Source organism: Callorhinus ursinus, unplaced genomic scaffold (genome assembly GCF_003265705.2).
Source record: "Callorhinus ursinus isolate GAN/ISIS: 27379988/994484 unplaced genomic scaffold, GSC_fseal_2.0 scaffold54, whole genome shotgun sequence".
Lineage (NCBI taxonomy): Eukaryota > Metazoa > Chordata > Mammalia > Carnivora > Otariidae > Callorhinus > Callorhinus ursinus.
In genome coordinates this window covers 2,552,235-2,579,660 of record NW_027397116.1, presented here as the reverse complement: position 1 = coordinate 2,579,660, position 27,426 = coordinate 2,552,235, and the positions used below count along the sequence as shown (strand labels likewise).

General features: G+C 43.9%; 1 protein-coding gene across 2 annotated transcripts in view; it reads right to left on the bottom strand.

Annotated features, from left to right (window-relative positions):
• PBX1 (PBX homeobox 1) overlaps positions 1-23,547 on the bottom strand; it is a 279,581-nt gene extending 256,034 nt beyond the window's left edge. The window contains exons 1-3 of one of the 2 annotated variants that reach the window (XM_025892201.2): positions 23,118-23,547; positions 22,631-22,921; positions 19,314-19,387 (exon numbers count right to left, since the gene is read on the bottom strand). In XM_025892201.2, the coding sequence (XP_025747986.1) occupies positions 19,314-19,387; positions 22,631-22,821 (265 nt within the window). In that variant the 5' untranslated portion in view covers positions 22,822-22,921; positions 23,118-23,547. Of the gene's footprint in view, positions 1-19,313; positions 19,388-22,630 lie in introns of both variants that reach the window. The other variant, XM_025892202.2, reaches the window with a different exon arrangement.
• Between the last annotated feature and the right edge of the window lie 3,879 nt (positions 23,548-27,426).

Genomic DNA, 27,426 nt, shown 5'->3' with positions numbered 1-27,426 from the left:
CAGAAACATTTGAATTGCACTGGGATTGGGGGAAGGATATCCCCGGGGAGTGACCCTGAAAAGTGACAGCCTAGTTTGAGATATCACAGACTCAGGACTAGGAATTTTCACTGAGGGAGGAGGGGACCGGTGGAAGGAAGGTGGGGGCAATTCTCCCTTTACTCCTCCCCAAGGACAGGTTTAAATTACCCGTGCTTAACTGGAAGGGGAGGGGGGGCGAGTGTGCCCAGAGAGCCTCCTATTCAATTACTTCTCCTGCCTCAGCGTTTATAACCTCTTTCACCTTAAAAAAAAAATCCCACTTTTAACTTTTTGAGTTTATTTGTATTTACCATTATCATTATTATTATTATTATTATTAATTTAATGGAAGAATCCTTTTCCAACATTTCCATTGATCTGATGGGAGGGCACCTGGACAAAAAGTCAGCAGGAGCAAAGAGGAAGCTTGACTTTTGGGAGAGGGAAAAAGAAAAGAGGAGGCTTTGCACATGGGAAAAGACAGAGGAGGATGTGAGGATGGGCATGAAAGGAGGTGATGGAATCTGAGCCACTGACTAAGCCGCAGCTGCCCCGCCCACCTCCGCCCCTCCCACTGGAAGGTTGTGTCTAGCCAGCTTCCTACATCTGATTATCCCCTGTCTTTACACGGTTCTCATGTAACACTCTCCCCACCCCCCATCCACCCCACGATGCCCCGCGCACCCTTCACGATTCCAAGTCCAAGATCATAACCCAGAAAACTCAGACCCAGAGGAGCCATCCGAGAACTCTCCCCATTCAGTAACGGGTTGATTCCAACCAGAAACCTCTTTGTCTTGGAGCACGGGATTTGGAGCACTTCATGGAGTGATCCAGTAGATGGAAGAGGTGTGTCACCCTCTCTCATTCTCGGACACATCACAGAAGCACACACATAATATTCAGAAACGAGTACGCTCGCAACAGATAGCAGGAATTTTGCAATTTTTTAAGATGCTCAGTCTGAAAATATAAATAAGTCCAATTTAGATTGTGATGAATTACCTATGACTCTTTTCCTTCTCTCCTTCAACTAATGTTTATTGAACATCATATGTATCTATGCACTGTGCTAGGTGTGCAAAGATGAATAAAGCATGGCTCACTAGGAGTTTACCATCTGGAAGGGGAAGCTTACAGTCTTAGAGAAAACTGGAATCATCGTTTTTCTGGAAACATTTGAGAGCATACTGTGGGTTGAGCACTAGGCTATGTTTAGGTCCCCTTCAAGGTCCTGATCAATGCTACCCTGAAGCCCTCTCTTGTTTTTCTCCCAGGCGTAAGCAACTTGAGGACAAGGTCCTGTCTTGCATCTCTCATTACAGGTACCCTCTGCTTTTCAAAAGTTTGCATTGAGCCACTTCACTTTTTAAAAAAAAAAAGATTTTATTTATCTAATTGAGAGAGAGAGAGCATGGGTAGGGAGGGAGAAGCAGACGCCCTGCTGAGCAGGGAGCCCGATGGGGGGCTCGATCCCAGGACCCTGAGATCGTGAGCCAAAGGCAGATGCTCAACTGACTAAGCTCCCCAGGCACCCAGAGCACTTGGCTTTCACCAAAGACCTGCACTAGTACCTGTTTTTCCAAATGAAAGGAATCCAAAGAGGACTTTTGTTTTTGCAAAAAAAAAAAAAAAAAAAAGGCAAAAAGTGAAAACATCCTTCAACGTTAGATTTGCAATGAGAGTTAGAGGCAGCGTGCCCCTGGACAGCGAGGGGCACTACCCAGCCCCTTCCCAGGACCCACACCCAGCACCTCAGCAACAGGCCGCCACAACTCTGACCTTGTGCCCATGAGCACCTGAACTTTCTCTCCAGGTATTTTGTGCATCCCTTAGCAAGACGTGTCCCAAGGTATCAGAAAAGGCGAAGAGTCTCGGAACACGCAAAAATGTTTTCCATATAAATTGATGGTAGCAGTTTCTTTGCTTTCTGCCCTTTGGCTTAAGGGTCACAGGACACTCTGCTTTCAGATCCAGGGAGAACCCGGTATGCCTAGCTTAGAAGTACCTGGTAAGTGTTTTTAAATGGAAGGAAGGAAGGAAGGGAAGAAAGGAGGAAGAGAGAGAGGGAGGGAGGGAGGGAGGGAGGAAGGAAGGAAAAGAGGGAGGAAGGGAGGTAAGAAGGTAAAAATTCTCAGGACGCCTGGGTGGTGAAGCCAGTTAAACCTCTGGGTCTTGGTTTCGGCTCAGGTTGTGATCTCAGGGTCACGAGATCAAGCGCCAGGTGGGGCTCCAGATTCTGCCTGGGAATCTCTCTCCTCTGGCCCCAACCCCCCGCCTCTCTCTCCCCCCCACCCCACCCTCCCCCTCCCCCACTCCAAAATAAATAAATAAATCTTAAAAAACAAAAAGAAGGTAAAAATTCTCTCTGATTAGTGTAGTAATGAACATCTCATAATTAACAAAACTGGGTAAAAGCCAGATGTGGCAGTTACTTGCTCTTTTCACTCTCTATTTCACAAGTATGTTCCCAAGGAGCCTTTGTTTTTCCTAGTCTTTGGACCGTGTTTTCTCTGGAAGCCAGCCCCAGGAAGGGTAGAGTGGCCTGCCTAGGGGCAAAGGAACCCCAGAGTCTCCCCGCTGAGACTGTGGGTCCCATCAGGAAGAGGCCCCCCCACCACCTGCCCGCCCCACCCCAGTGGGGGAAACCCGGGGTTCAGGGAGATGGGGTTAATTAGCCAAGGAATAGGACCCTCTTTCCTAAAAGAGAATGGAAGTGAGAACGCAAATCAGCAAGACCAGCGCCTCTGTCTGGCACAAAACTCTCAGAAGCCCTCATCATTCCTGTTTGTCCCCCTGCTCCTCCGGGTTTCAAGGTCGCAACACAAACTCCAAAGGGAGAAGCCAGCTGTACTGAGAGTGTATCTGAAGCAATCTGATACCCCATTCCACAAAAGAGATGATGCTCATGCCTCTATTACATAGCACTTACCCAGCCCAACTCCAATGTACCTCTTAGGACGTAGCTATTCCCAGGCAACCATACGCAGCCCCAGCGGCAGGGACTTTTGATTGACCCCTCTTTTTAGTAGCAAGAACTCAATAAATGTTAATAAGTGGATTTATCTCCTTTTTGGATAAACAGATAAAACAGCATTTCAATTCAGTAAACATGAGCTGAGTATCTGTACTGTGTTGCCGGTCAGAGAAGCCCTGATCGTTATTTTCCAGAAATTCGTTAGGCTAATGAATCAGATCAAAAACCAATAATTACAATAAAATCTGGGGAGTGCTATGGGGACATTACATATAAAGGGCTATAGTAAATATGAAATATAATATTTTGTTTATCATGTTATAAAGGACATCTATCACATCACTTAGCATCTTCTTATTATGAGCGATGGGAGAAATTTTGCATGAAGTCAAATTCTGATTCATTTCAATTCTCAGTGCTTTGAAATCTGAAACTGATCCTGTTTCCCTTTTCACTTTTGCTGCCAGGAAGCAGAGAGTTAAATCTGTAACCAACTTTATAGGATCTGGACTAAATAAGGTCCTCGATTAGTTTGATCCAAAGAGGCAGAAGCTATTTCCTTACCAGCAAAAGGACTGGAAAGTCTACAGTGAGAAAGGATCCTTATGCATGCAATTTTACACACTAACATTCCTTTGCACTTTATTTTTTCTACCACAATTTTCTCTTCTGTGTTCCTCACTTATTTAGTAAATCTCTTCATTTTGCTTCTCCCTTTTGGTAAACTGCTTGAATTCATCTTTGAGATGATATGAGCAATACATAAATAAATTAAGATCCATAACGGGTTCTGTTGCAAAAATAGGAGAGAATTTCATCCCTGAGTACGTACTCATCCCCGAGGAATGGAAACGTCATACAGCTGTAAGGCAAATGACAGGAAAGAAATATAAGCACAGGGCCCGGGGGTGGGGGGGGCTGCTTATAAGTATAGAGAGTGAGCTAGGGTAGTACAATTAAAGGTGGGTTTCTTGGGCGCCTGGGTGGCTCAGTTGGTTAAGCAACTACCTTCGGCTCAGGTCATGATCCTGGAGTCCTGGGATCGAGTCCCGCATCGGGCTCCCCGCTCAGTGGGGAGTCTGCTTCTCCCTCTGACCCTCTTCCCTCTCGTGCTATCTCTCATTCTCTCTCTCTCTCAAATAAATAAATAAATTCTTTAAAAAAAAAAAAAAAGGTGGGTTTCTTTTCTTTTTTGTAAAATTTTCTTTACTAAGGTATTTCTGGCATTAAGCTGTTTTTACACAACACACTTAAACATGGGATATACCGAATTCTTTCTTTATTCCTCCCAATGCCTGGGGCAACGTGAAGATAACAGGCCATGGAAAGTGTCACTGTCACCAAGACTTCACCACCACCCAGGTCCTTTATACCAGGCTCTCCGGGCCACCCTACCCCATGGAATGCAGCTGTCCCCTCCTGAAAACAGAGAACCGTCCACTTCTGAACTGCTCAAGGTGCCCTGCTGACCGAGTGGCTTTGCAGCTGGAGAGAGGAGACTCTCAGGTCTCACCAAGGCAGGTCCCAGCTGCACCGCTCCGAATGACCGGAGGGCCCTGGGGCCTGGAGTGTGGCCACAAACGGAGGTACGACAGAAGGACGTATGACAGATGACAGCAGGACCACGAAGGGTGTGCAAGAACCAGACACTGTGCCCTGCTTTCTGCTCCTGTCGAAACCCCAGGCTTCTGAGAAGGAACCAGAAAAGGTGATATACACCTAAGAGGGGCAGTCAAGCTTTAGACCACCTAGGAAAATAAGTCATGCTCATCACCTGAAAGAAACAAGGGAGATTCTAAAAAGTGAACAGGCAGAGGCCTAATAAAAATCAGGAAATAGGCCCAAGGAGAATTTTGGACTTATCTCCTTTTACGTATGCTTTACAGCCAACCACAGCCAAGACACAATTAAATTTATGTACCTGAGAAACAGGACCAGAGGTGGGGAGAGCCAAACCATTTGTTTTTTGGACAACTAAGTAGGATTCCACAGGATTTTTCTTGGAAGAATCGCCATCTGAAGGGCTCTCGTTCAATGGGAATGAGTATTTCTGTGGACACATTTTTCATAGAACTTCCCGAGGAACACCGGTCCCAGCTCAGCCTCTCATTAGTGGTGTGACTTGAAAGAAGTTCATTAAACTCTCTGTACCTGTCTCCTCACCTTAAAAATTGGGCTAATAACAGTAGCTCTGCCTGCAGTGAAGTGTTCTGTGCACACTACTTATTATTACCCACGGACAGAAGAATTCCCTGCTCCACAGGGAAGGAAGGGGCATCGCTTCTGCGGACATTTCCTGTTCTGCTTCATCCTGAGACGACCCACCACCACTCTTCTCCCAGCCTGGGGCCCGGGGGGGCCCTCTTCCCCTCAAATCACTCGGCCACGGTGAACAGCAGTAGAAAGTCACAGTTTCACCATCCACACTGCCTGCCTCCCTTCCTCGGCTGACAGCCAGGACAGACAGACTGTGCGTCTGTGGGTTGTGAGAGCCAGAGAAGCCAGAGAAGCCTCCGGGGCTGGCCTGTCCCAGGAACTGGACTGAACGAGCTCCTAGACCAGTCTGATCCAAAGGGACAGGCAGCTCTTCCCTTACCAGCAGAGCAGGGGGCAGGCCACAATGAGAAAGCCATCACGGCGTCTCCAAAACCTTAAGGAGACAGGAGGTCTAATGGCACAAGGCCTCCAAGAGCATTAAGTTAACCCAGTGTCTTCTACCAGCAGGAGGAAGAGGAAGAAAGGAGGTAGCTGTGGAGGGACGCGTGTGAAAGAAGAATCTAACCATGAAAATTTAATTTGTTAAAATAATGACCAGGGAATGACAGAGAATGCACAAATTGTCTACGTGCACTTATTGAATACATAATAAATGCGTGTTTGAATATATATAACTATATAGGTGCACCATGATAGAAATTAATTCCAGCTTCCAGAAGCATCACTGTTTGTCTCCCTGCTGGCAAGAACCCTGGAGCACAGAGGTAAATTTCACACTTCCGCTCGGCACTCCCTCAACACAGATCATGGAGCTTAAGCTACCCAGGTGAGCAAATGTCACAGAATGCCTATTCGGCGGGTGGTAAATTCCAGCCATCCCAGGGAAATGCCAAGTGGTCTCAGGTCACAAGTTTGGCAAATAGCAATTTGGGGGTGTGGGGGAGGTCCTAGTCGGAGCAAGGAAGGGGACAAAGGAGAGAGTGAAGGGGAGAAGGCCAAGCAAATGAAATGGGTGGCAAGATTTGGGAAAGGCAAGGCCAAAAATGCAGAGACTCAGACACAGAACATTTCTCAGGCTGCCTACGTGAAACGCAGCACCTTGTGAATCCAAGAAAGCATGCTTCAACACATATGACTAGAAGGGTTCATGAGCTTTCGTTCAGAATGACCTCGACAGCCACACTCCTGGTCCTAAGGAACACATTCCGCCTTGAGCACAGGGCTTTGGGAGCAAGTCAGCTGGCCACGTTACAAAGATCCTGACCATGATTCTGGCTCCTCATTGGACCGGGAGGAGCTCAGCTCCTTGAGGGTTAAGGGCTAGAGCTTACTTACACATTTGCATTCCTAGGTCTCGCATAATGCTTCATACAAAAAATTCCATAAATATTTGCCAAAGCAATCAATGGTCCAAAATAGGGCACAAACTCTGCAAATTTCACCATGCCCTCCAGAAGGTCTAAACCGAAAATGTCCAGCTGGCACTGAAAAACTAAACCCAGTCAGGACAGGGATTTTTTAACTTTTTCACTCTTCAACCCACGGGACAGTAGAGTCTTCCTCCAACACCTCCAGAACTGAGAGTGTTCAAAAATATTTGGCCAAATGTACTGAAAAACAATGAAGCTTCTATAACCTCCACTTACGGAGGGCGACAGTTGGAAGGTGACCTGATAGGTGGGAAGATGTATTCCAATGGGATCCTGACAATACCACCAATCTTTGCATACAAATGCCCACATGGAGGCCTCTAGAGAGATGCTTGTCTCTTTAAGCCTTGAGGAAGTGAATCCAGTTACCAAGATATCTCAGCCTGAACCCCCTACAAAGGGAGGAAGTCAGTCCAGTGAGGTAGGAGGATGGGGGTGTCCAAATCAGGAGCAGAGGGAAATCACTGCTTGCATTCTCCATTATTACCACTGCTGGTGTGAGCGGTCGTTTAGATTTTAGCTACAATGTCCTTAACAGTCAGAAGGAACATGCAGACTCTCAACCTACATACCTACATAAGGCCCTCCCATCCTCTCCCCCAGAGTTACCTGCTGTAAAATTGTAATAATGGGCCTGGGAGTTGGTGGATCAGAGACTGGGCTGGTGAAATTCACAGAATTAATTCACAGATTTTTCCAAGTAATGAGGGAATTCAACCTTTCCCACTTCCAGCTCTCCCACGACCGTTCAATGGAAAGTTTCTGGAGGGCCCTATTGTAGGACCTGGTGGTTGCTCTGCGGGGCTGTAACAGAGCAATAATAGGAAAGCACAAGAATCCATTTAAGAATAATAATCACACACCAAGAACATCTTTCTTAGTGTAACTTTCTAAGAAGAAAAATAAAGTAATATGGCTTAGGCATGAGCATGATGACAGCCCCTTCCTGCCCCGGCTCCAGTAGGCCGGCCGGGGGAGGCGGGGTGCTCGGGCAGCGGGGTGGGCAGCAACTCCCCAAATCAATTTTCTCTTTGCTGAAGACTCTCGCAAAAATGAGGCAGCTGGAGGCCCCTTCCAGCATTCCTGTGAGACAAGACAAGCGGCCATATAAGAAACTAGGTATGTTTGAAGGCCCCAAACCTTCGAGTGTTAAAGAAATCAGACCACGCTTAACGAAAACAAATGTCAGTGCTATTTGAAGTACATCAAGGTTCTCTGGGTTAAAAATCTCCCCAGGGGAAGATGACGCGCTCCCTCGGAAGAGCTGAGAAATCAAGAAGACAGGGAGGGTTTCTGCAGCAACTTCAGATTATGGCATTTGATTCATTTCAATACCATAAAGCATCAACTGGAGTATTTATGGAATTGAGAGGAAACAACACAGGGCCAACTAAGAAAGAAGCTGCAAATGAACATGCGTGCGTGTGAGCGCGCGCGCGCACACACACACTTGGCCACGTGCTTACACACTGCCTCGTGCGTGTCACCTCTGCATGCAAAGCCACCGCCACCGAGGTCTGCTCGCACAGGCACCAGGCACACCCAGCACTCGGAAACCGCGGCTGGGGCCCGCTCCGCGGGGACAGGGGTCGCGCGCCCTTGAGCGCCCTCACTCCGGGGCTCCGACGCCTTGACCGCGAGCGGCCGGGCCCAGCCCGCCCGGTGCCTGATAAAGGACGCGCGGCTCCCGGGGGGGCCGTCCCCGGGGGGCCTGGGGGGGCCTCTTCCGTCCCCCCGTCTCGGGGTTGGGGCAGCGAGGTCGGCGGGGCCGGGGGACGAGGCGCGCGGCGAGGGGACCCGTGGGGAGGGGGCCGCGGAGGCTTGCGCCCCGCCCGGCCGCGCTCGCACCCGAAGGGAGCCGCTCCCCCTCGCGCCCCGCCGGTGGCTCGCCGCCGCCGGGCCTCTCCGCCGCGGCCCCGCATTTCCCTAAGTTCCCAAAGTTTTCTGCCGCGACGCAGCCCCTTAAACTCCTTCCGGACGCCTCCGCCTTCCGTGCTCCATCTGGGTGTGAGCGAGCGGCCCTCAGCTCCCCCTGGCCGCTCACCTGGCCGCCCTTGACCCCGTGCTCACACGACGTGGCCGCGCGGCGGCCGCGCACCTACCCCGGCCTCGCCGGGGCTGCGGGGCCACCGGGACCCCCGTCGGCAGGCCGCACAAAGGGCAGCCGGGCCTGGGCCGCCGCGCTTACTTTTGAAGTGTTTACTGACGGAAGGAGGGTGCAAGGTCCTCGAGCCTCTGCGTGCAAATTCTGCAGCAAGGCATCACCGTGCACAGCCTCGCATCCGCAGAGGGCCTTTCAGAATGGAGGCAGCCTGGGCTCCCCGTCAGGGTCCCTGAGAGGCTTTCTTTGTTAGGCACAAAAGAGAAATGCAAACTTTCAATTCGATTAACAATGGTAATTATAAGGAGGATCCTCCTGCAGGGACACAGTTGGTCTCAAATCACCTACAGCCCTCAGAAATAAGCCGCCTGGCGGCCCTCTCTCCCCGGCCTACCAGCACGGGCCACTAGGTAAACTTATTCCTCTGACCTACTGGCAGATTCAGCCCTGTCTCAAAGCACGACAAACGCAGAACGCTTTCCGCTCACACTTAGCGGCCCACACTTAATGAAAGCCAAACATCTTTCTAAATAGCCTCGCTTTCCAAAAGCCCTCCTGACAGGTAGGTGGGAAACAGACCTTATTTCAGTATTTCAGCTGAGGCCAATGTTGAACAAGTAACTCCCCACAATCCCAAGGTGAAAACCGAAGCCAAGTTTCCCAACTTTCTGGGCTGCTCCGTATGAACTTGCAAAGGTAAACTGCCCTTCCAATCCTGCAACCACAACTCTCTATTTTCCAAAAGCAATTTCCAGGCTAGAATCTGATTGCTACAAATAGAAAGGATGCAAAAGAACCATTATTTGCATTCAGTCACGGAGTCAACAAGGTGGATTAAACTGGGACTGGCCTCCAACTGGCCTTGTAAATACGATGCTAAATGCTTCAATTAAAAAAAAAAAAAAAACACTATTTTTTTTTCCTCTCCAGTTTGCCTTTTGCAATTCAATTTGATTGATGGAAGTGGCCTTAACACCAACCATAGCCACTATGGCATGAGTGCCTAGAAAAGACACCAGGAGTCAAAGGATAAATAAGAACTGCAATAATAATGAAAAAGAACTTTCTTTCCTAAACGCTCCACCTGCCTTCCATCCTATGAACCCAAAGCCTTGGCAGGGATCACGCGGGGGCTTGTGATCTATGGGATGTGGGGTCAGGTTCATGGCTTTCTGGAGTTGCCCATTCCGTGGACGTGGAAACCTAAGATCAAAACCTAAGATTAAATGACATTCTTAAAATAACATGCTTTGGAGGCAGCAGTAGGCCTCAGAACTCCTGACTCAGGGTCCTGCAAACTTTTGTCACACCTCAGACTCCTCCATACTTGTTCACTGTATTCCACCTACAGAAAACAAGATGGCTGCTTCCACCTGCAATGTCATTCTATTCTAGGGAACATTTCAGATTGTGTTAAGGGAATGGAAAGGAATCATAAAACAATGAGTTATGGAAAGAAAAAAGTAAAAAACAGGAAGAGATAGTGGGGAACCACCACATCCTAGCTCCCACCAGCGGCCCATTCTCTACCAGAAAGAGATGCCTTAGATATATGCCTTATTCTGGAACATGGCTTTCCATCAGGAGCCAATTTCAATTTCTACAGAAGCACCAGATCAAGTTTGAGTGGAGAACAACCATGAGTGCAAAAACTAGCCCAAAAAAGAAACAAAACCAAAGTTTATGCCGAAACAACCATTCCACGGCCAAGCTGACCAACATGGAAGGCCCCATGTAACTATCGAGTGCTTGAAGTATGGCTGGTCCACACTGAAGATGTGCTGTAAATGTAAAATACATACAGTGGGTTTCGAACACTTAGTACGAAAGAAAAAGTAAAATAGCTCATTAATAATTTTTATGTTGATCACATGTTGAAATATTTTAGCTATTTGGATTTAAAAATAGATTTCTTAAAATGAATTTCACCTTTTTCTTTTTGCTGTTTTTAAATGAGCCACCGGAAAATTTAAAGCATTACATTTAAAATTACATACATGTTTACTGAACAGCACTGTTTATGGGATTCCCATCCTAGAGCCCTAGGACTAAAGGGGGGACAGGCGGGTATGTTGGGATGCCTCATGCCAAGCTTTGCCCAAGAGAATGTTTTCCTCTCAGACAACCACTTAAAGCATTTAAATGCAGCAGGGTCAGGAAGCATTTGGGTGAGCCTCTAAAACCCCTGGATGGAGCTGGGAGAAAACCCAACCTGAAGAGACAGGGCCCAACTAATGAGAAGGGTGGTCAATACTCTGCCATGTGGTTTTGGGGAAAAAAAACAAAAACAAACAACAGTGGTTGGCATGTATTGAGCATACTCACTCAACTATACGCCTTATATTATTGTGCTGTTTAGTGCCCCCAAACGACCCTACATGGTATTGTTATCTTTACAGTGGAGGTGAGGACATGGAAGCGCTGTTAAACCAAGTAACATTAATATTACACACGAAGCTAGGAACAGAATCCAGTTGGTTTTGCCTCAAAGTCCATGCTTTCTCTATCACACTAAATTGCTCTTCAGAAAATCATCCAATCTTTTTTGCTAACTGCTTCCTTTCCAGGAACGGGTCACCTGAAATTCAAGTGGTAGAAATTCATTCTTCTGATTTAAATTTATCCCCCCAAAATTTAGAGTAGGTATTGATCAAAGAAAACAAAAACTAAAATAGAACTCTAAACATGGAAAAGAGAGATCCCTGACTGGAGAAAAAGGCTGAGAGAAAAGGAAGGCTAGGAGTGCTGAAGACAAACCGTGGTGTCATTTACAATATGACTTCCGACTCAGGGAAACAGTTTGGCAGTTCCCCAAAACACCAAACACAGAGTACCCCGTGAGGCAGCATGCCACTCCTACATATATATCCCGAGAAACAGAAACAAACCTCCACACAAAACTCATATGCACATGTTCACAGCAGCAAAAACATACAAAACAAGCTAAATAACCCATCAACTGATGAACGGATAAACAAACTGTGGTATATCCATACAATGGAATATTATTTGGCCGTAAAAAGGAATGAAGTATTGGGGCGCCTGGGTAGCACAGTCAGTCTTCAGCTCAGGTCATGATCCCAGGGTCCAGGGATTGAGCCCCGCTCAGCTGGGAGTCTGCTTTTCCCTCTCCCTCTGCCCCTCCCCCCCCACATACTCTCTGCCACTCTTCAATAAATAAATAAAATCTTAAAAAAAAAAGGAATGAAGTATTGATGCTATGCTATAGCATAAATGAAACTGAAAATATTATACTAAGCAAAAGAAACTAGTAACAAACCACATGTTGTATGATTCCATTTATGTGAAATGTCCAGAATACACAAATCCACAGACAGAGATTAGCAATTACAAGGGCTATAGGCAAAGGGAGAAGTATGAACTGACTGGTAATAGGTACTGGTTTTTTTGGGAGGTGATAAAAAAATATCTAAATTTAGGTTCTGATGGTTGCACAATTTTGTGAATCTACTAAACCACTGAATTGTACAGTTTACATGGGTGAATTTCATGGTATATGAAATATATTTCAAGAAAACTATCAGGGGCGCCTGGCTGGCTCAGTCGGGAGAGCACACAACTCTTTATCTTGGGGCCATGAGTCTGAGCACCATGTGGGACACAGAGTGTACTTTAAAAAAATAAAAGATGGGGCACCCAGGTGGCTCAGCCAGAGTTAAGCGTCTGCCTTCGGCTCAGGTCATAATCCCAGGGTCCTGGGATCGAGCCCCACGTCACGTCGGGCTCCCTGCTTAGTGGGGAGCCTGCTTCTCCCTCTGCCCCTCCCCCTGCTTGTGCTCTCTCTCTCTCTCAAATAAATAAAATCTTAAAAAAAAAACTATTAAAAAAGAATAAAAGAGAATAAACCTCCTATGTATCAAGGCTGTCACTATGACAAAGATAAAATTTTTCCTAAATAAGAAACATAGTAGGAAGTCAGGAAGAGGTGGGGTTGCCCTAAACTCACTTTGTGTTACTCTTCCTACTTGGAAACTTTGTGAACTGAATGGACGGGTCTATGTGTTTTCAGAGAGAAAATATTTTTAACTATAATTATGTAATATCTCCAGGTGCTGATGCTAAGAGAACACTATCCCTAACATATGCAACTTTAGCTTTTCAGGTAGTTGTCGTCCAGTTCCGGGATAATTAAAACCCTTTGTCTTTGTTCTTACCCACTTCTTTTTGTACCCCTTTTTTTCCAACTTAGCCCCAGCCTTTTTGGCCAGATACAGCTAATTCTCACTTTAAGAGAACAGCAAGAGAAACAAAAGAAAGCAAATCTTAAATTCAGCAATGTTTGTCTCTTTTCAGCATAGAATCACAGAGTCTTGGAATTGGCTTGGTCTTTAGGGACCATCTGGTGCAAGCCTCTCGTTTTCATGTAAGAAAACAGGGCCAGAAATAATAAGAGCTAACAGTTATTGACTGCTTATGCCAGGCACTGTAATTTACACGTATTACCTCGTTTACTCCTCCCGGTGCCCCTCTAGGATAGGTCTCATTGTTAGTGCCTTTTTACAGAAGGGGAAAATGAGGCACACAGAGAGGTGAAGTAACTTGAATAAGGTCACAGAGCTCAAAAGGAGGAGATGTGGGACACAAACCCACGCAGTGTGGCTTCAGAGAACGAAGTCCTTAACCAGTACTATTAGAGTTTCTCCCAAAATTATTTAAGCAATTTGCCTACCATCTTACAACTCCTTAGTGGTAGGTCCCGAGCTAGTAAAGGTGCAAGGCACCCACCCCAGTACCCGCTTCATGACAACAGTGTCAGTGGAAGATATAGAGGAATCTACAAGCTAAACCCAAAAGGATGATTTTTTTTTTTTTTTTTTACCCCTTGCAATCTTGATTTCCACCAATAATTGAGAGATTGAAACACAGCTGTCACCGGTGAGAAGCTCTTCCGGGAAGTCACTACTGACCTTATTCTGCCATAAAGGGAGATAGGTTTTATAATCTTCTGACAGTCTATACCTGCACTTTTTTTTTCTTCTGGAAATCACTCTGCCAAGTTCTGAGAAGTGACAACTCCAAGATGCAGATGGAGCAAAAGATTTAACCGGAGAATTCTCCCCGTGAGAGATGACCAACCCCCCAGGACGTGATTACAGACTAGTGGATGTGTTGTTCCCTTGCCCTGAAAGAGTTAACACAATGACATCCTATGAAATGGAACAGGATAGGAGTCCTGACATAATTATAGAAAATACAGCATCTTTTATTTGGATAGCTCAGGGAGCTCAAAGCACTTTGCAAATAACTTATTAATCCTCCACGTACTTTATCAATTACTGCATTCCGTAAGCCTCAGCAACACCATCTCAGGTAAGGGGCCGGGGTGCAGCCAGGGATGTTCTATTCCTCTTACCCAGGCACGCACGGCAGCCCATGCGGACTGGGTGCTCTCAGGGTCATACGAAAATGAAAAAGAGCTGTCTTTGGGGGCTGGACCTCGGACACTGCTTCTGTCATGTGGCTTTGGGGTGAATTTTTTTTTTATATGAAAAGGGAAAGGAATGAAGTATATTTAGACCCACCTCACCACGTTCAAAACATAACAGCCACCATCCAAAAGAGGTTTAAAACCAAAATTAAGGCTACGTTTTCCTAAGGCATGAATGTTAATTATGTCTCCAAAGAAGCTGGGGTTATGCTGTAAATTAAAATGAAAATGCTTTCCTATTTAAATATGTGCAGTACTTAAGTCTGGGTTTGTTTGCTTGTTTAGGGGCATTTCTGTAATTTTGCCCACCACACAACCCCAAGTTCGTGGATGTCAGTAGAACGCAAAAGCACATGGCAAGCGTGGCACCAGCAGAGAGCTGAATTGCACAGGCAGGTCAGGCCCAACTGCGAACGCCCAGCCTCAAGGCCCCCAGCTCCCAACACTCACTGTCCCTGGGTCCCAAGTCTCTCTGTGCGTCCCTCTCATAAACCCTCTCCCCATTCCCTCAGTTGAACTTCAATCTCCCTCCTCCCCAATCCTCCCCGGGAAGTCACTGATTGTTAGAAGATTGTTAGAAGGCACCCTGATTGTTAGAAGAAGTGACACCAAACTTCCAATACTCTTGTTCTGTTAGGTTACGCCCCCAATGTGCTTTGCACCCTCCTCCCCACCAGAATTTGTCTAATCCACTCCTAAAAGTGGATCACACAGAAGTGACCAGACAGAAGAGATACTTCTCATCAGTCCTAGTGTTGCGCGTCTATAGCTTACATTCGGATCGTGATAAAGCATATATTGTCCAGTCACATGATTTCTGCCCAGCTCACTGCTGTGCCTTGAATGGTAGTGTTCAAGCAAAGCTGGGTTGCAACTTCCCTTCCCTCACTCCCCCCTTACACACACACACAAACACACACACACACACACACACACAACGAAAGAGAGAGAGAAAAAAAGATCTAACACTTGAATTCACTGGTCAGCAAGAAAAAGTTTTTGCATTTGCCTGCCATGGATGAACTTCTGTGAAGTCACTCTTGCCACTTCGACCCAAAAGGAATCTGAGCAGAGGCAACCCTAAATTGTCTAAAGTTATTTCACTCCTGCTCAGCTCAAGGCCTCATACCATCAGAATTATTCCCCTGCTGTATACAGCAGTGCCCCTCTCCTACTTACACAAACACACACACAAATTGTTCTCTAACGTTGTAAAAAAGAGAGGAGTACCAGTCCCATAATATAATTGCTGCATTACAAAGAAGTAGCAGGCAAGAATAATAAGATTAGGTGTCAAAAGTGAAATACAGTAGTAGACTAAAAAAAAAAAAAACCCACAGTTCTATGATGGGTGTGTTAATTGAACACAGAGAAAAAAGAAAAGAGAGAGAACAAAAGAGTGTTAAGGAAGCAAAAAAAAAAAAAAAAAAACAATTTTTTAACCTCCTTCGGTGATTTGATTTAACTTCAGTGCAGATAATTCACAGAGGAAAATCGGCTGAAAATGCCATAGATAGCTATCATGTTCTAAAATTAAAAACTATTCACAACAATTACAGCTATTCATTGCTATCTATAAATATTCTCCTTGGTAAATGGCACCCAATATTTTTTGTGTGTTTTCCTCATTTTTAAACCTGCATGATTTTTGACACAAAAGTAGAAAAAAAAAGAAACACTGGGAAATATAAGCAAGGTCTTTTTTAAGAAACGCAGTGTGTTTGCCTTTTTTTGTCTCCTTCTCTTCCATCCCATCAACCCCACTACCACCACATATGTAACACTCAGCCTATCGCTAATTTGTCAGAAGACAAGTAATGGTTCCTAAAAAAAAAAAAAAAAAACAAGAGAAAATAAGATACTGAGCGGTCCCAAACTCTATACTAAATCCCTCCGTTCCCAGAAGGAGAAAGCAGATGAAAAGCCTCTTCTGAAACACACATTGTTGTGGGTCTGGACAAGCTTTTCCTTGCTGTTGTCTGAGATTTGCGGCACGAGCATTTTGCAGGCATTCTTTTTTCCTAGCATTTATTTTAAAAAAGCAAAAGGGTATCAAAATAAAAACTCACCCACACTCTGAGGCAAGAAGATACATGGTGTTTTGTTTTTTTTTTTTAATATCCTCACGGTAATTTCTGACTTAAATACCTATCAATCAACTGTAATTTAGAAGCTGCTGCCTACTTTGGGTGTTGTGCGCATGCGTTTCTTTCAAGTTCCAAAAGGTTGGTAGGACAGTCTTTGCTAGCATCCCTACTTATTTCTGAGTTTTCCAACTGAAACCATTAACAAAAACAAAAAAACTAAAGGCAGCAAATGAAGGCCATTGCCATGCTCCTCTCAGAGTCCCGTCTTCCTGACATAAAGACCTAGGTGAGCCCAGTGTGTCAACTTCGCGTGAGAATGCAAACCAGCAAACAAGCCCACCCTACATCAAGTAAGCTCTACAGTGCTGGAGATGGAAGCGTGGAAATACTCATTTAAAGCAAGGGGGCTTGGAAGTAACAATAGGAAAAGTCCCATGACAATGAAGTAATGCCTAGAAACTGACCATCCAACAGATCTGGTTACCAGCTCTGTAGCAAGACCAGGGGGGAAAAAAGCCTCCTGCAACTTTACACTGTATGTGTCTCCAACACATCGACCGCAAGGAAGATATGCTGGCACAGGGACGGGGAGTTGGGCAAATCCTGAGGAACGGAGTAATCGTGCTTTAGAATCAAAGGCTTCTCCTCCACACACCAGTCATGGGTCCCCTACCTTTAGCACAGAACACTCAACATTCCAGGAGACATTTCTTCCTTTCCCTCACTCCTTCTAACGTACAAGTGGAAGAAGAACAAGGAGGAAGGCCCTTTTTTTCTTTTTTTTTTTTTTTAACTTTCACCCATGGGTGCCCTCTCAACCCAAAACCGAGTGTGTGTGTGTGTGTGTGTGTGTGTGTGCGTGCACGCGCGCGCGCACACATGCAGATTTCCCCCTTAACAGAGGAGCAGGGATCCTTGCCGTTTTCAATTTCCAGGACTTGATCGACTATGTTTTAAATCTAGGATCCTAAAGACAGCACACAGAACCTTAACTTAGATTTTTTTTTTAAATCTCCAGATATTAATTCACTAAGTGACAGAAAATTTTTAAGAAGCAAAATACACAAGCCAATGATAAATTACACCTTTCAAGTATGATTTTGACCAATGCCACTGCTTCCTATCACCGTAGTTTAGCCAATATGAAGAAGGAAGAAACTCTTTAACACCGGAACCGGATCTCTATTCACACCCACCCACTTTGATCTACTGCCTTAGTAGGTTTTAATTAGAAGACCAGAATTAAACACTTCGGCCACAATATACATTCAGGTGCCCTGATGGGCTTCCTTTTCAATAAAAATCTAATAAAATGTCTTCAAAAATAGAGTCGCCTTAGCCTGGATTATCAAATATGCCTTTACGTCTTGATTTCTACATTTCATGAATCAAGATAGGCAGGAAAGCATACTCGATTAGAGACAAATTTCAACAAACCAAATATTCAAAGTAAATAAGCATCAGAGATCAAAAGAAAATGAGAAGGAAGAAAAAAAGGAGAAAAGAAACAAATAGACATGCACTTAGGCTTCCTGCTCTGGCTAATAGAAAAAAAAACAAACAAACTAAAAAGTGTGACAAACTGGAAAAGCTCTTTGATATTTGTATGCACCATTCATAAATCTCTTAAAAGGTGTTTCACAGCTAAAATAATGTGATTAACAGCTTTGCAGTAAGGTTAGGCTCTGGCAAGGCAACCTGGAAGTCTGGAAGGTCTGAACATCACTGCTCAGGTGCTTTGTCTAGAATGTTATGCACAACACAAATAACATTCAACAAAGGAGCTGCTGACTAATTTCACATAGATTTCACGACTCAAGTAATTACACATTCCATCAGTGGCCACATCTTGAAACTATTTATTTTTAAAAAGACAAACACAGAGAGCTTTCAAAAAGAAAGCCACCCTGTGTGCCCTCCCCCCCCCCTTTTTTTATGTGTAACTATCAATGTATATCAACCGGGCATGCAATCATATTTATTGTCACTTTCATTCATGTCATGCCCTTGCTTATATGGTTTAGATATGAATTATTGACTGTTACACTCCTTGTTGTAAAAAATAAATAAATAAATAGGATGGCAGGTACTTTGCACTGCTCTAAAGCGAGCGATCAAGTCAGAGGCCAGCAGGAGCTCCCGCTTTATATAACCACCCCTCGTTCCTCATCTTTATGCCCTAGTTTCAGATTGCCTTTTCAACTCTTTCTTTTTACAAGGGAGAGATGCACCCACTTTGGAAAATTAAGGCTTAACACAAACAAACACGAGGATGTGGCTAAATGTCCTTCCCAGAGCATCTGTTGTTTAAGAACACCTCTGATTGATGATTGCTATTTTTTAATTGTTGCTTTAAAATTTAAATGCCCTCCTGGGATGTGTTGTAAGTGTGTGAGTCTATGATATGAGGTCTAGAAAGTAGAAAAAAAAAACAACAGAATGAGGGATCTCATGGCATGATATTCTCCCTCAACCCATCGCTTCCCCCTGCTATAAAATGACAGGGCACTCAGATACCGGTAACCTGACATTGTATGGCGCTTTCCACAAAGGTATTTGACAACACCGCTGAGAACCTTTAGCCTGCTGCTTGGTACAATCACAAGAAAAAAAGGAAAGGAAACTTTAAACAGTTTAGCCCCCATGCCCAACTCCAAAAAAAACAAGGGTTTTCAATATGGGCCAAAAAGATTTTCCTCCTGGAAACAGACTTTTACTTTCATATTTTTCCCCCAAATGCACACATCATTCTATAAATTTCCCTTCAGAACCTCTCTTTGGGCCCCAATTTCAAAGAGGCTGGTAACAGAGACAAGGAAAATAAACCAGTAATGCTTGATAATAACTGTCAAAGAAACTTGGTGCTTTTTCCAGGAAGCAGAGCTACTAGGGCTTCCTATTGGAAACTGCGATCAATCTTGACAGCACTTTTATGCTGAAATTTTAATATTTAAATAATGGGTTTGTCATTGCTGGTTAAGTGAGTCAATTGGCCAAAGAAAATGCTTAAATGTTGGAATCTCAGTCCTACCTGTTTTTTCTTTGATTTCACACAACACATTAAACAAGGCAGGCTTCATTCTGTGGCAGTTTAAAGCATGTTTTCTGCAAGAAAGAAACAACAACATAATAGCTTAGGTGGACTTTCGAGATCAAACTGCTGATAAAGCACAGGGGGAAAAAAATCTGAACATTTAGCCAAAATTATATCCCAAGCATAACTCTGTGGCATGCTTCAATTGTTTTATGACTTAATATAGAGTCCCGCCATAGAAAAAGAAATAATGTTAATTAGCAGGGATAGAGTAGGGATTTAACTACAGAACAGAACTAACCTAAATTATGCCCATTTAGGCGGAGTTAGGTGTTTTTTTTTATAAGTAGTTCAATCAAAATGGAATTCTTAAACCAATAATCCTACCCAGGGCAATGAATACGGCAAAGCCAAAAGCATGGGATAACAGTTTCTATAATCTATGCATCCACCAAAGCCTAGGAGCTGTCTGCCTCTCGGTCTGTGTGTGTGTTTTCAAATTTAATTCATCCATGTGTTCGAATTCATTCCGCAGATGCCCCTGTATTCTCATAAACACAAGATGCTTGAAAGGTCTTCTGAGTAGAACTGTCAATTTATAAAATTTCAGTCCCCAAGTTAAAGAGTATGGAAATGTATTGCCAGGGGGCAAACATACCCATATGGGGAATAAATTCATTTCTCTGTGTTCACATTATGCCTCTTGTGTGCACACTGCTTATTTGCAGGTGTTGAAATTCAATTATTTACAATTAGGACCTTGCACCCATTGGGGAAAAAATAAATACAATTCTGCCTTTTGGATTGGTGATTTACCTGGTTCTTGGTGTGTGTTTGTATTCAGAATGTACTTGAGGAACCAAACAATACCTTTCCCTTGATTTTACTATGGAAGCACTTAGCAGAAGGATACTGTTTTGGAAACAAAATCCTGATCATATCAGCCATCAGTGAAGGGAATTCTGTTTACAAACTGAAATTAATGTGCAAAGACAAATGGAAACCCCTGGCACTCCAGACACATGCAATCCTTTAATTCTTGTGAAAGTTAAAAAAAAAAAAAATAGACACATCCTCATGAAGAACAGTAACCAGAAGTCTGGTCTACATACTGTACAGCAAAGGAGCAATAAACTCAAAAATTCAAGAGTATCAAAATAAACACATGCATTGTGTCTAAAACATCAATGGTTTACTTTGTAAATAATAAGTGTACAAGAGAAAGGTATGGCTAAGGAAAGGAAAAACAGATCCAGTATTTGCTAAGTAGAGTTACATTGTTTAACCAAAAAGAAAGCTTAGTGGTGATTGAGTTCTCATGTGGGGTGGGAAAAAAGGTGGAAAATACCTCACTGTATCAAAGACGCCTTTGGGACGCTTTTAAAATAGTTTTCATTAATTGTATTCTTACATAGAGGCCCAAATGGAAAAAACAAACAAAAGCAACAACAACAAAAAGCCCCACACGGCTTCACAGAAATACTGCATTTCCACAGCACATCAGTGGGGTTATGGAGAGAGAACAGATTTCCCTCTCCCAAAATTGTGTCTGATCTCTCTCAGCATCTAGGCCACTTTAAGAGGGGACCCGCCAAGCCACGTCTGTCCTCAGTTGTACAAAAAGGAATACGACTCAACATGAGAAAAGTGGTAAATCTCCAGCCTTCCTGGCCCTTTCCACTTCACAAACTTGTTATTAAACCAGTTTACTGGTCTGTCTGAGTTTATTTTTCTGGAACAATGCAATGGAGAAATCTGTTCCAATTCTAAAAGAGATAGCCAGTGGGAAAACTTCCACTTTACGATAATTACTAGCTTCTCTTCAGATAATAAAATTCAGAAAGAGCACCGATTCATTTCTGAAAACTTTCCCCCATTTAAGAAAATCAAGAATAGTTCCAGTCTTTGAACATTTCTAAGTTCTAAGAGCCCACATAAACCTCAGTACTTCTGAGTTTACATGTTGCATGTGCTTACTGCTAAAATAAGGGTGTAATTCATAACACCCATGCTTTGAGCTGCTTCTCATTTTCTCAACTCAAATTCCTTATTTCCATAGGACAGAAATACATATAATGATGTCTTTTCCATATAACTAAATCATTCGGGTTATAGGAATTGTGCACATATTAAAAAAAAAAAAACTACTTCTGAGATTTAACAAAGCAGGGTAATTAACTGTAAAGACATATGTGGTCATTAGATTTTTAAAATTCTTCCTTTCGAGGTCGGCCTTGGGCAAGCTGTTAGTGGGCTGCCACTAACTCTACATTTTATTCTGAAAGAGAATTTACTGTAAAATCCTAGAGTGGAGAACTGTATACTGGGCAGTGAATTAAGTTGAGAAGCTAAACAGCTTCTTTATTATGTTTCCTTAATAAAGATCTTCCTGTCCTATAGTACTGAAATATATGAAATTCACACATGCCTTCATTTCTATTTATTTGCATTCTAACTGGTCCTGAAAGAAGCATGGGAAAAAGAGCATGCTTGATTTTTGTCCCCCCCAGCCCCTTTTTAAAGGACCATATATTCTGTGCCACGGAAGGTTGGTAAACTGACTCAAATTAAGAGACAATAAAGTTAAACTGAATATCTGTGTCGCCCAAAACTAGCAAATATGCCTCAAAGCAAAATTACGTTTTCCTTCTTTCCATTAGCTTTTTTTGAAACAGAATCAAATGAATGCAAAATATCTTTTGGATAGCTGACAAGTACTGACAAAGAATTAATCTGCTTTTTTATTTAAGGGGGCAGAAAGGGGAAAAGATAAAAATTAATTTTAGAGGGGTACGTCAAGAAAGAAAAGCAAAAGTCCCTGAATTAGGTGAGGAGTCACTAAATTTGCAAATAAAGTGTTATTGGGACATTTTATTTTGTAATGTTACTGAGTCCCTCAACAAGAAGGCATGGAATGCTGTTCAAAAACTTGACAATTCTGCTCTCTCTGATACTTTTAAAGCAGTAAAAAGTGCCGAGGGCCGCTTCTGGATCGGTTGGCAGTATTTTCGGCGTGCCTGAGTGTTTGTGTGGACATATATGAATATCTCTATATTCACACACACACATACATACATTACACACTCACACACACACATACACAGAGCCACAGCTCGGCATGGGCGATTACACTTTCGATAACAACGCTCCTTCCAATTTTACTCCTCCGCCATGTAGTTGCTCGTCAAAATGGGAAAAGGAATAACATTTTTAAAAAAGAAAGAGCTGTGCTGCTTCGGTTCCCATTGTTTCCCCCTGCGAGAGGGAGAAAAACAAAAAACCCCAAGAAAGGAAAAGAAAAGCCTCCATCTCACCTGGCCTGCGCCTCATCCAAACTCTGGTCTGTGATGGTCATAATTTGCTGTAAAATGTCTCCAATGTCCTGCTTCCTCCCGCCCTCCCCCTCGGTCCCTCCGGCCCCATCCTGCAAGTGCTGGGACAGGCCGGGGTGCCCGGCCATCCCGACCCCAGCATGGGAATGCATCAGCCTGGGCTGCTCGTCCATCTCCAAAGGCAACGGCAGCCCCCGGCTCTTCCTCTTCTGCTGCTCGGCTCGGCTCCTGGGCAGCACCAAGGCTTTTTATCCTTCAAGCTGGCTTCAGATCCTTTTCAGGATAAACAGGGAAGGGGGAAAAAAGAAGACCAAAAGAAAAAAAAAAATCCCTTTGCCTCTTTTAGAGGCTGGTGGGAGGATGGGGAGTGGGGAGGGGGAGGGGGGCGTGAAGGGGTTGCGGGGTGAGGGTGGGGATAAGGGCTGGTGGGGAAGGGTGTTGACTCCAAAAAGCAAGAAAAATAAACCACCTTCCCACTTGACGAAAAGAAATCAGAGCTGGCTTTTGGCTTTTCAGTCCGGTCTCCTTTGCCTGGCAGAAATGGGCTCCCGGCGCTTAAATCTGTGGCTTAATCCTTTTGCAAATATGCATTGATCGGGAGAAAGGAGAGGAAGGCAGGGGGATTGCAATGCAAACTTTCCCCCCCACCCCCCGCTGCCCCCCACCCCCACTCCGGGCCAGAGTGATCTCAAAGGGGGTGGGCTGTTGCAAAAGCCAGATCTCCCCCGGCCGCGGCGGCAGGCAGAGCACAGGCTCTCTCCTCCTCCGTGTCTCTGCAAACTCCGACAGCCCCGTCAGCCTCCTGCTTTTGTTTAGCTCAGGCTCAGGACTCCAGAAACACATACAGAAAAACCACAGCCTGCGAGGAGGAGGAGGACGAGAAGGAGGAGGAGGACGAGAAGGAGGAGAGGGGAGGGGGCGGGGAAGCCGGGAGGCGGGGGGGTGGGGTGGGGGGGTAGAAGGAGGGAGGAGGGCGCGCGGGCCCCGCCCCCCTGTCCTGATTGGCCGTCGGAGAGAAGACGGGCCCTCCTCCCTCTGCTCGCCTCCCTGCGCCTCCTCCGCGGCCTCCTTCGGCTCCTCCTCGCCCGGCGCCCTGTCAATCAGAGTTCAGAGGTGGGCCGGGAAGGAGGCCGGGCCTGTGCCAAGTCTCCGGTCCTTAAAGGTGCAACGGTACCGGGAGCTCCAGCTCAGTTAATGCCCAGTCTTGTCGCCTGCCCCGCTTAGCTGCCGTCCTTGAGGAGAATGTGGCTCCACTTCAGTGCAAACGTATAATATTTACAGAAGAGAACACAGGCGGTGAGAGTCTACCCCCCCCACTCCTGTTTTCTTTTGCTGTAACATTGCAATTGGAAAACTGGATCCTTGTAAATCCTTAGACCTCAGGGAAACTGGTGAGAGCAAAAGTTTGTCAGCCCGAAGTAGTTATGAAGCACAACCGAGCTGCTAATATAACGAACAATGATCTCTAATAAACGGCAAATGTAATAATAGGTTTTTTAAAAAATCACAGCAGAGTTCAAAGTAATACCGAACAGTGGCATTTTTGTGGCATGAAAACTAAATTATGAACTATGAAACAAAATAATGTTGAAGAAAAAAAAGATTAATAAATAAGTCCACCAAATGAATCTAATTCAACATATCTCTCCCTTCCCCCTGGGGGAAGTTAGTTATTTGGCTTAAATACTTTATAAAGAAATGCATTATCACAGTCTGGATCTAGTTTTTAATATAGTCTAATAAGCATTATTAACTGGAATAAGAAACGAACTGACGTTTATTGAATGCCTACTATGCACCAAGTAATTTACATGACATTTTATTTTAAACCCCAAGACATCTCTGTGAGCTATGGATTATGATTTTCACTTTACAGAGAGGGAACTCAGAAAGGTTAAATAACTTGTCCAAGTTCCCACAGTTTTTAAGTGTCGAAGCTGAAATTCAAACCTAAGTGTGGCTCTCTACAAAAACCTGGTGTTTCAACTATGCAACCTGCCTGGGTCTACCGGAAATGTGTGAATCACGTAGAAATTAGCTATGTGTGCATTGCCCACGTTGTTTGTAAAGAGACTTAAAGTGCTTTAAAAGATACATATTCGAACAAGGTGACTCAAATTGACAATGGGTAGGAAAGAATGAAAAAAGATTTAAATAGAATCGGGAAAAAACAAGTAAGAAACTCCCAGCTGAAGTCCAATACTATACCTCCAGATAGATCACAGATCTGCCTCCCATCTTTTCATCAGGCAAGGTGAAATGAGAGATCTGACTGGCTACGCAGTCACAATGGGCAAAAGATAAAAGGGCAGACGAATTACTAAGGAAAAGCCCAGAATATGTTGAAACCTAAACTGTTCTAATGTGTAGCCAGCCCTATTCCCAGATGGCAGTATAGCCAAAAGAAATGTGATGAACCACTGCAAACCTCAGTGTATCCAATCTGCAAAATGGAAGGCAAGCTTGCCAGGTGCTTTGAGATCCTCAAATAAAATGTTATTCTTTTAATCACACCAACCTCCTTCCCAATCATTATCAAACACAAGTTTGGCATGGGGCACCTGGGTGGCTCAGTGGTTAAGCGTCTGCCTTTGGCTCAGGTCATGACCCCGGGGTCCTGGGATGGAGCCCCGCATCGGGCTCTCTGCTCAGTAGGATGCCTGCTTCTCCCTCTCCCACTCCCCCTGCTTGTGTTTCCTCTCTCACTGTGTCTCTCTCTGTCAAATAAATAATAAAATCTTAAAAAAAAAAAAAAAGTTTGGCAACATAAGGAGCACTTATGAAAGGATTTCAAAGCAGTTCTTAATAACTTATTGGCATGAGGGCATGCAGTAAGGCGTATTAATGGTAATTATGATGCCATTACTTAATAACAATTGTTTTATTCATATACATACCCTGACTTGTAAACTGGCTTTTTAAATCAACACTAATAAAAAGTTGAGCACAAAATGATATCCTCAAATTGTATGTCAATCACAGTGAGTATCCCTTACAATGATGAAATGATCCCATCTTCAAGCCTGAAAAGAAGTCAACCCAGATCCTAGATGAAATCAGTATGTGAGCAAGTGATTTTAACAGAAAATCTAATAAAAGTTCACCAGGCAACGTATTGAAAAAGGTACCATCGATACCAGAAGGTCATTGCCATCTAGGAACATTCTTTTTGGGGTGATGAAAATGTTCTAAATTTACATAGGGGTTATGGTAGCTCCATTTTGTGTATATACTAAAAACCCGAAATTTCTTTGTACAAAGAATTGTATACTTTATAAGTGTGAATTTTATGGTAATGTGAATTGTATTTCAATAAAGTTTTTTAAATAAAAAAATTAGGAAAATGAGAAATGTCCACAATAATAATATTAATGATAGTATTTATTGTGTTTGGGGTGCCTGACTGGCTCAGTCGGTAGAGGGTACAATTGCTGATCTTGGGGTCATGAGTTTGAGCCCCACATTGGGTGTAGAGATTACTTAAAAATAAAATCTTTAACAAAAAATACATTAAGTGCTTTAGCATGATTAGGTGTTACAGTTGACCCTTGAACAACATGGGTTTGAACTGAGCAGCAGGTCCATTTATATGTGGATTTTCTTAAAAAATACGGTATAGTAAAGAAATACAGTACAGTACTGTAAATGTATTTTCTCTTATGATTTTCTTTTTTTTAAAGATTTATTTATTTACTTATTTTAGAAAGAGAGAGAGCACAGTGGGGGGATAGGGGCAGAGGGAGAGGGAAAGAAAGAATCTCCAGCAGACTCCCCACTGAGCATGAAGCCAGCTTGATCCCACCACCCTGAGATCATGACCTGAGCCAAAATCAGGAGTTGGACATTTAACCAATGAGCCACCCAGATGCCCCTTACTTATGATTTTCTTAATTACATTTTCATTTCTCCAGCTTACTTTATTATAAGACTATATATATGACACATATAATAATACATATACAAAATATGTGTTAATCAACTCTTATGTTATTGGTAAGGCTTCTGGTCAACAGTAGGCTATTAGTAGTTAAGTTTTGGGGAAGCCAAAAGTTATATGTGGATTTTCAACTGCACAGGGCATTGGCACCCCTAATCCTCATGTGTTCAAGGGTCAACTGTATACTCAACATACTTTACTGATTTAATCACACCACAACTGTCTCATCTCAATACCTATGCTTTTAATTATTACTCTATAGTGTCGCCAAAATATATTTCAATATATATTTAATGCTATAGATGAGATACCATGTCCTAGATGCCTGTGAGGGATGAGAAACAGGGCAGCCCAATTACGGTGATTAGAAGAAAGCTTTGAGTGATCAGTAGAAGCATAGGTATTGGGATTAGACACTTGGGGTGATTAAATTAATAAAGTATGTTGAATATACAGTTGATCCTTAACAGTTGGCTGGGTTAGGGGCTCTTGCTCCCCATGCAGTCAAAAATCTGCATATAGCTTTTGACTCCCCCAAAACTTAAGTACTAACAGCCTACCATTGCCCAACATCAAATTTTTGGAGAAGAGGAGATACAACAAGGAAGAGGAATTAGGAAAGTGTCAGAAGCAAGGGAAAGGAGAGGCGATTATGAGGAATGTTTTCAAGGAAGGGCCAAAAGAACTTGATCATTGATGTTATGTGGATTGGGGGAGGGATAAAAAATGTTTTCCAGCTTATGTGGGAAGAATTAAATGGTGTTAACAGAATAATAATTCTAACACAGATACAATTTGTTGAGTGCTGATTGTGCTTCAGGCACTGTGTGTACATGACCAC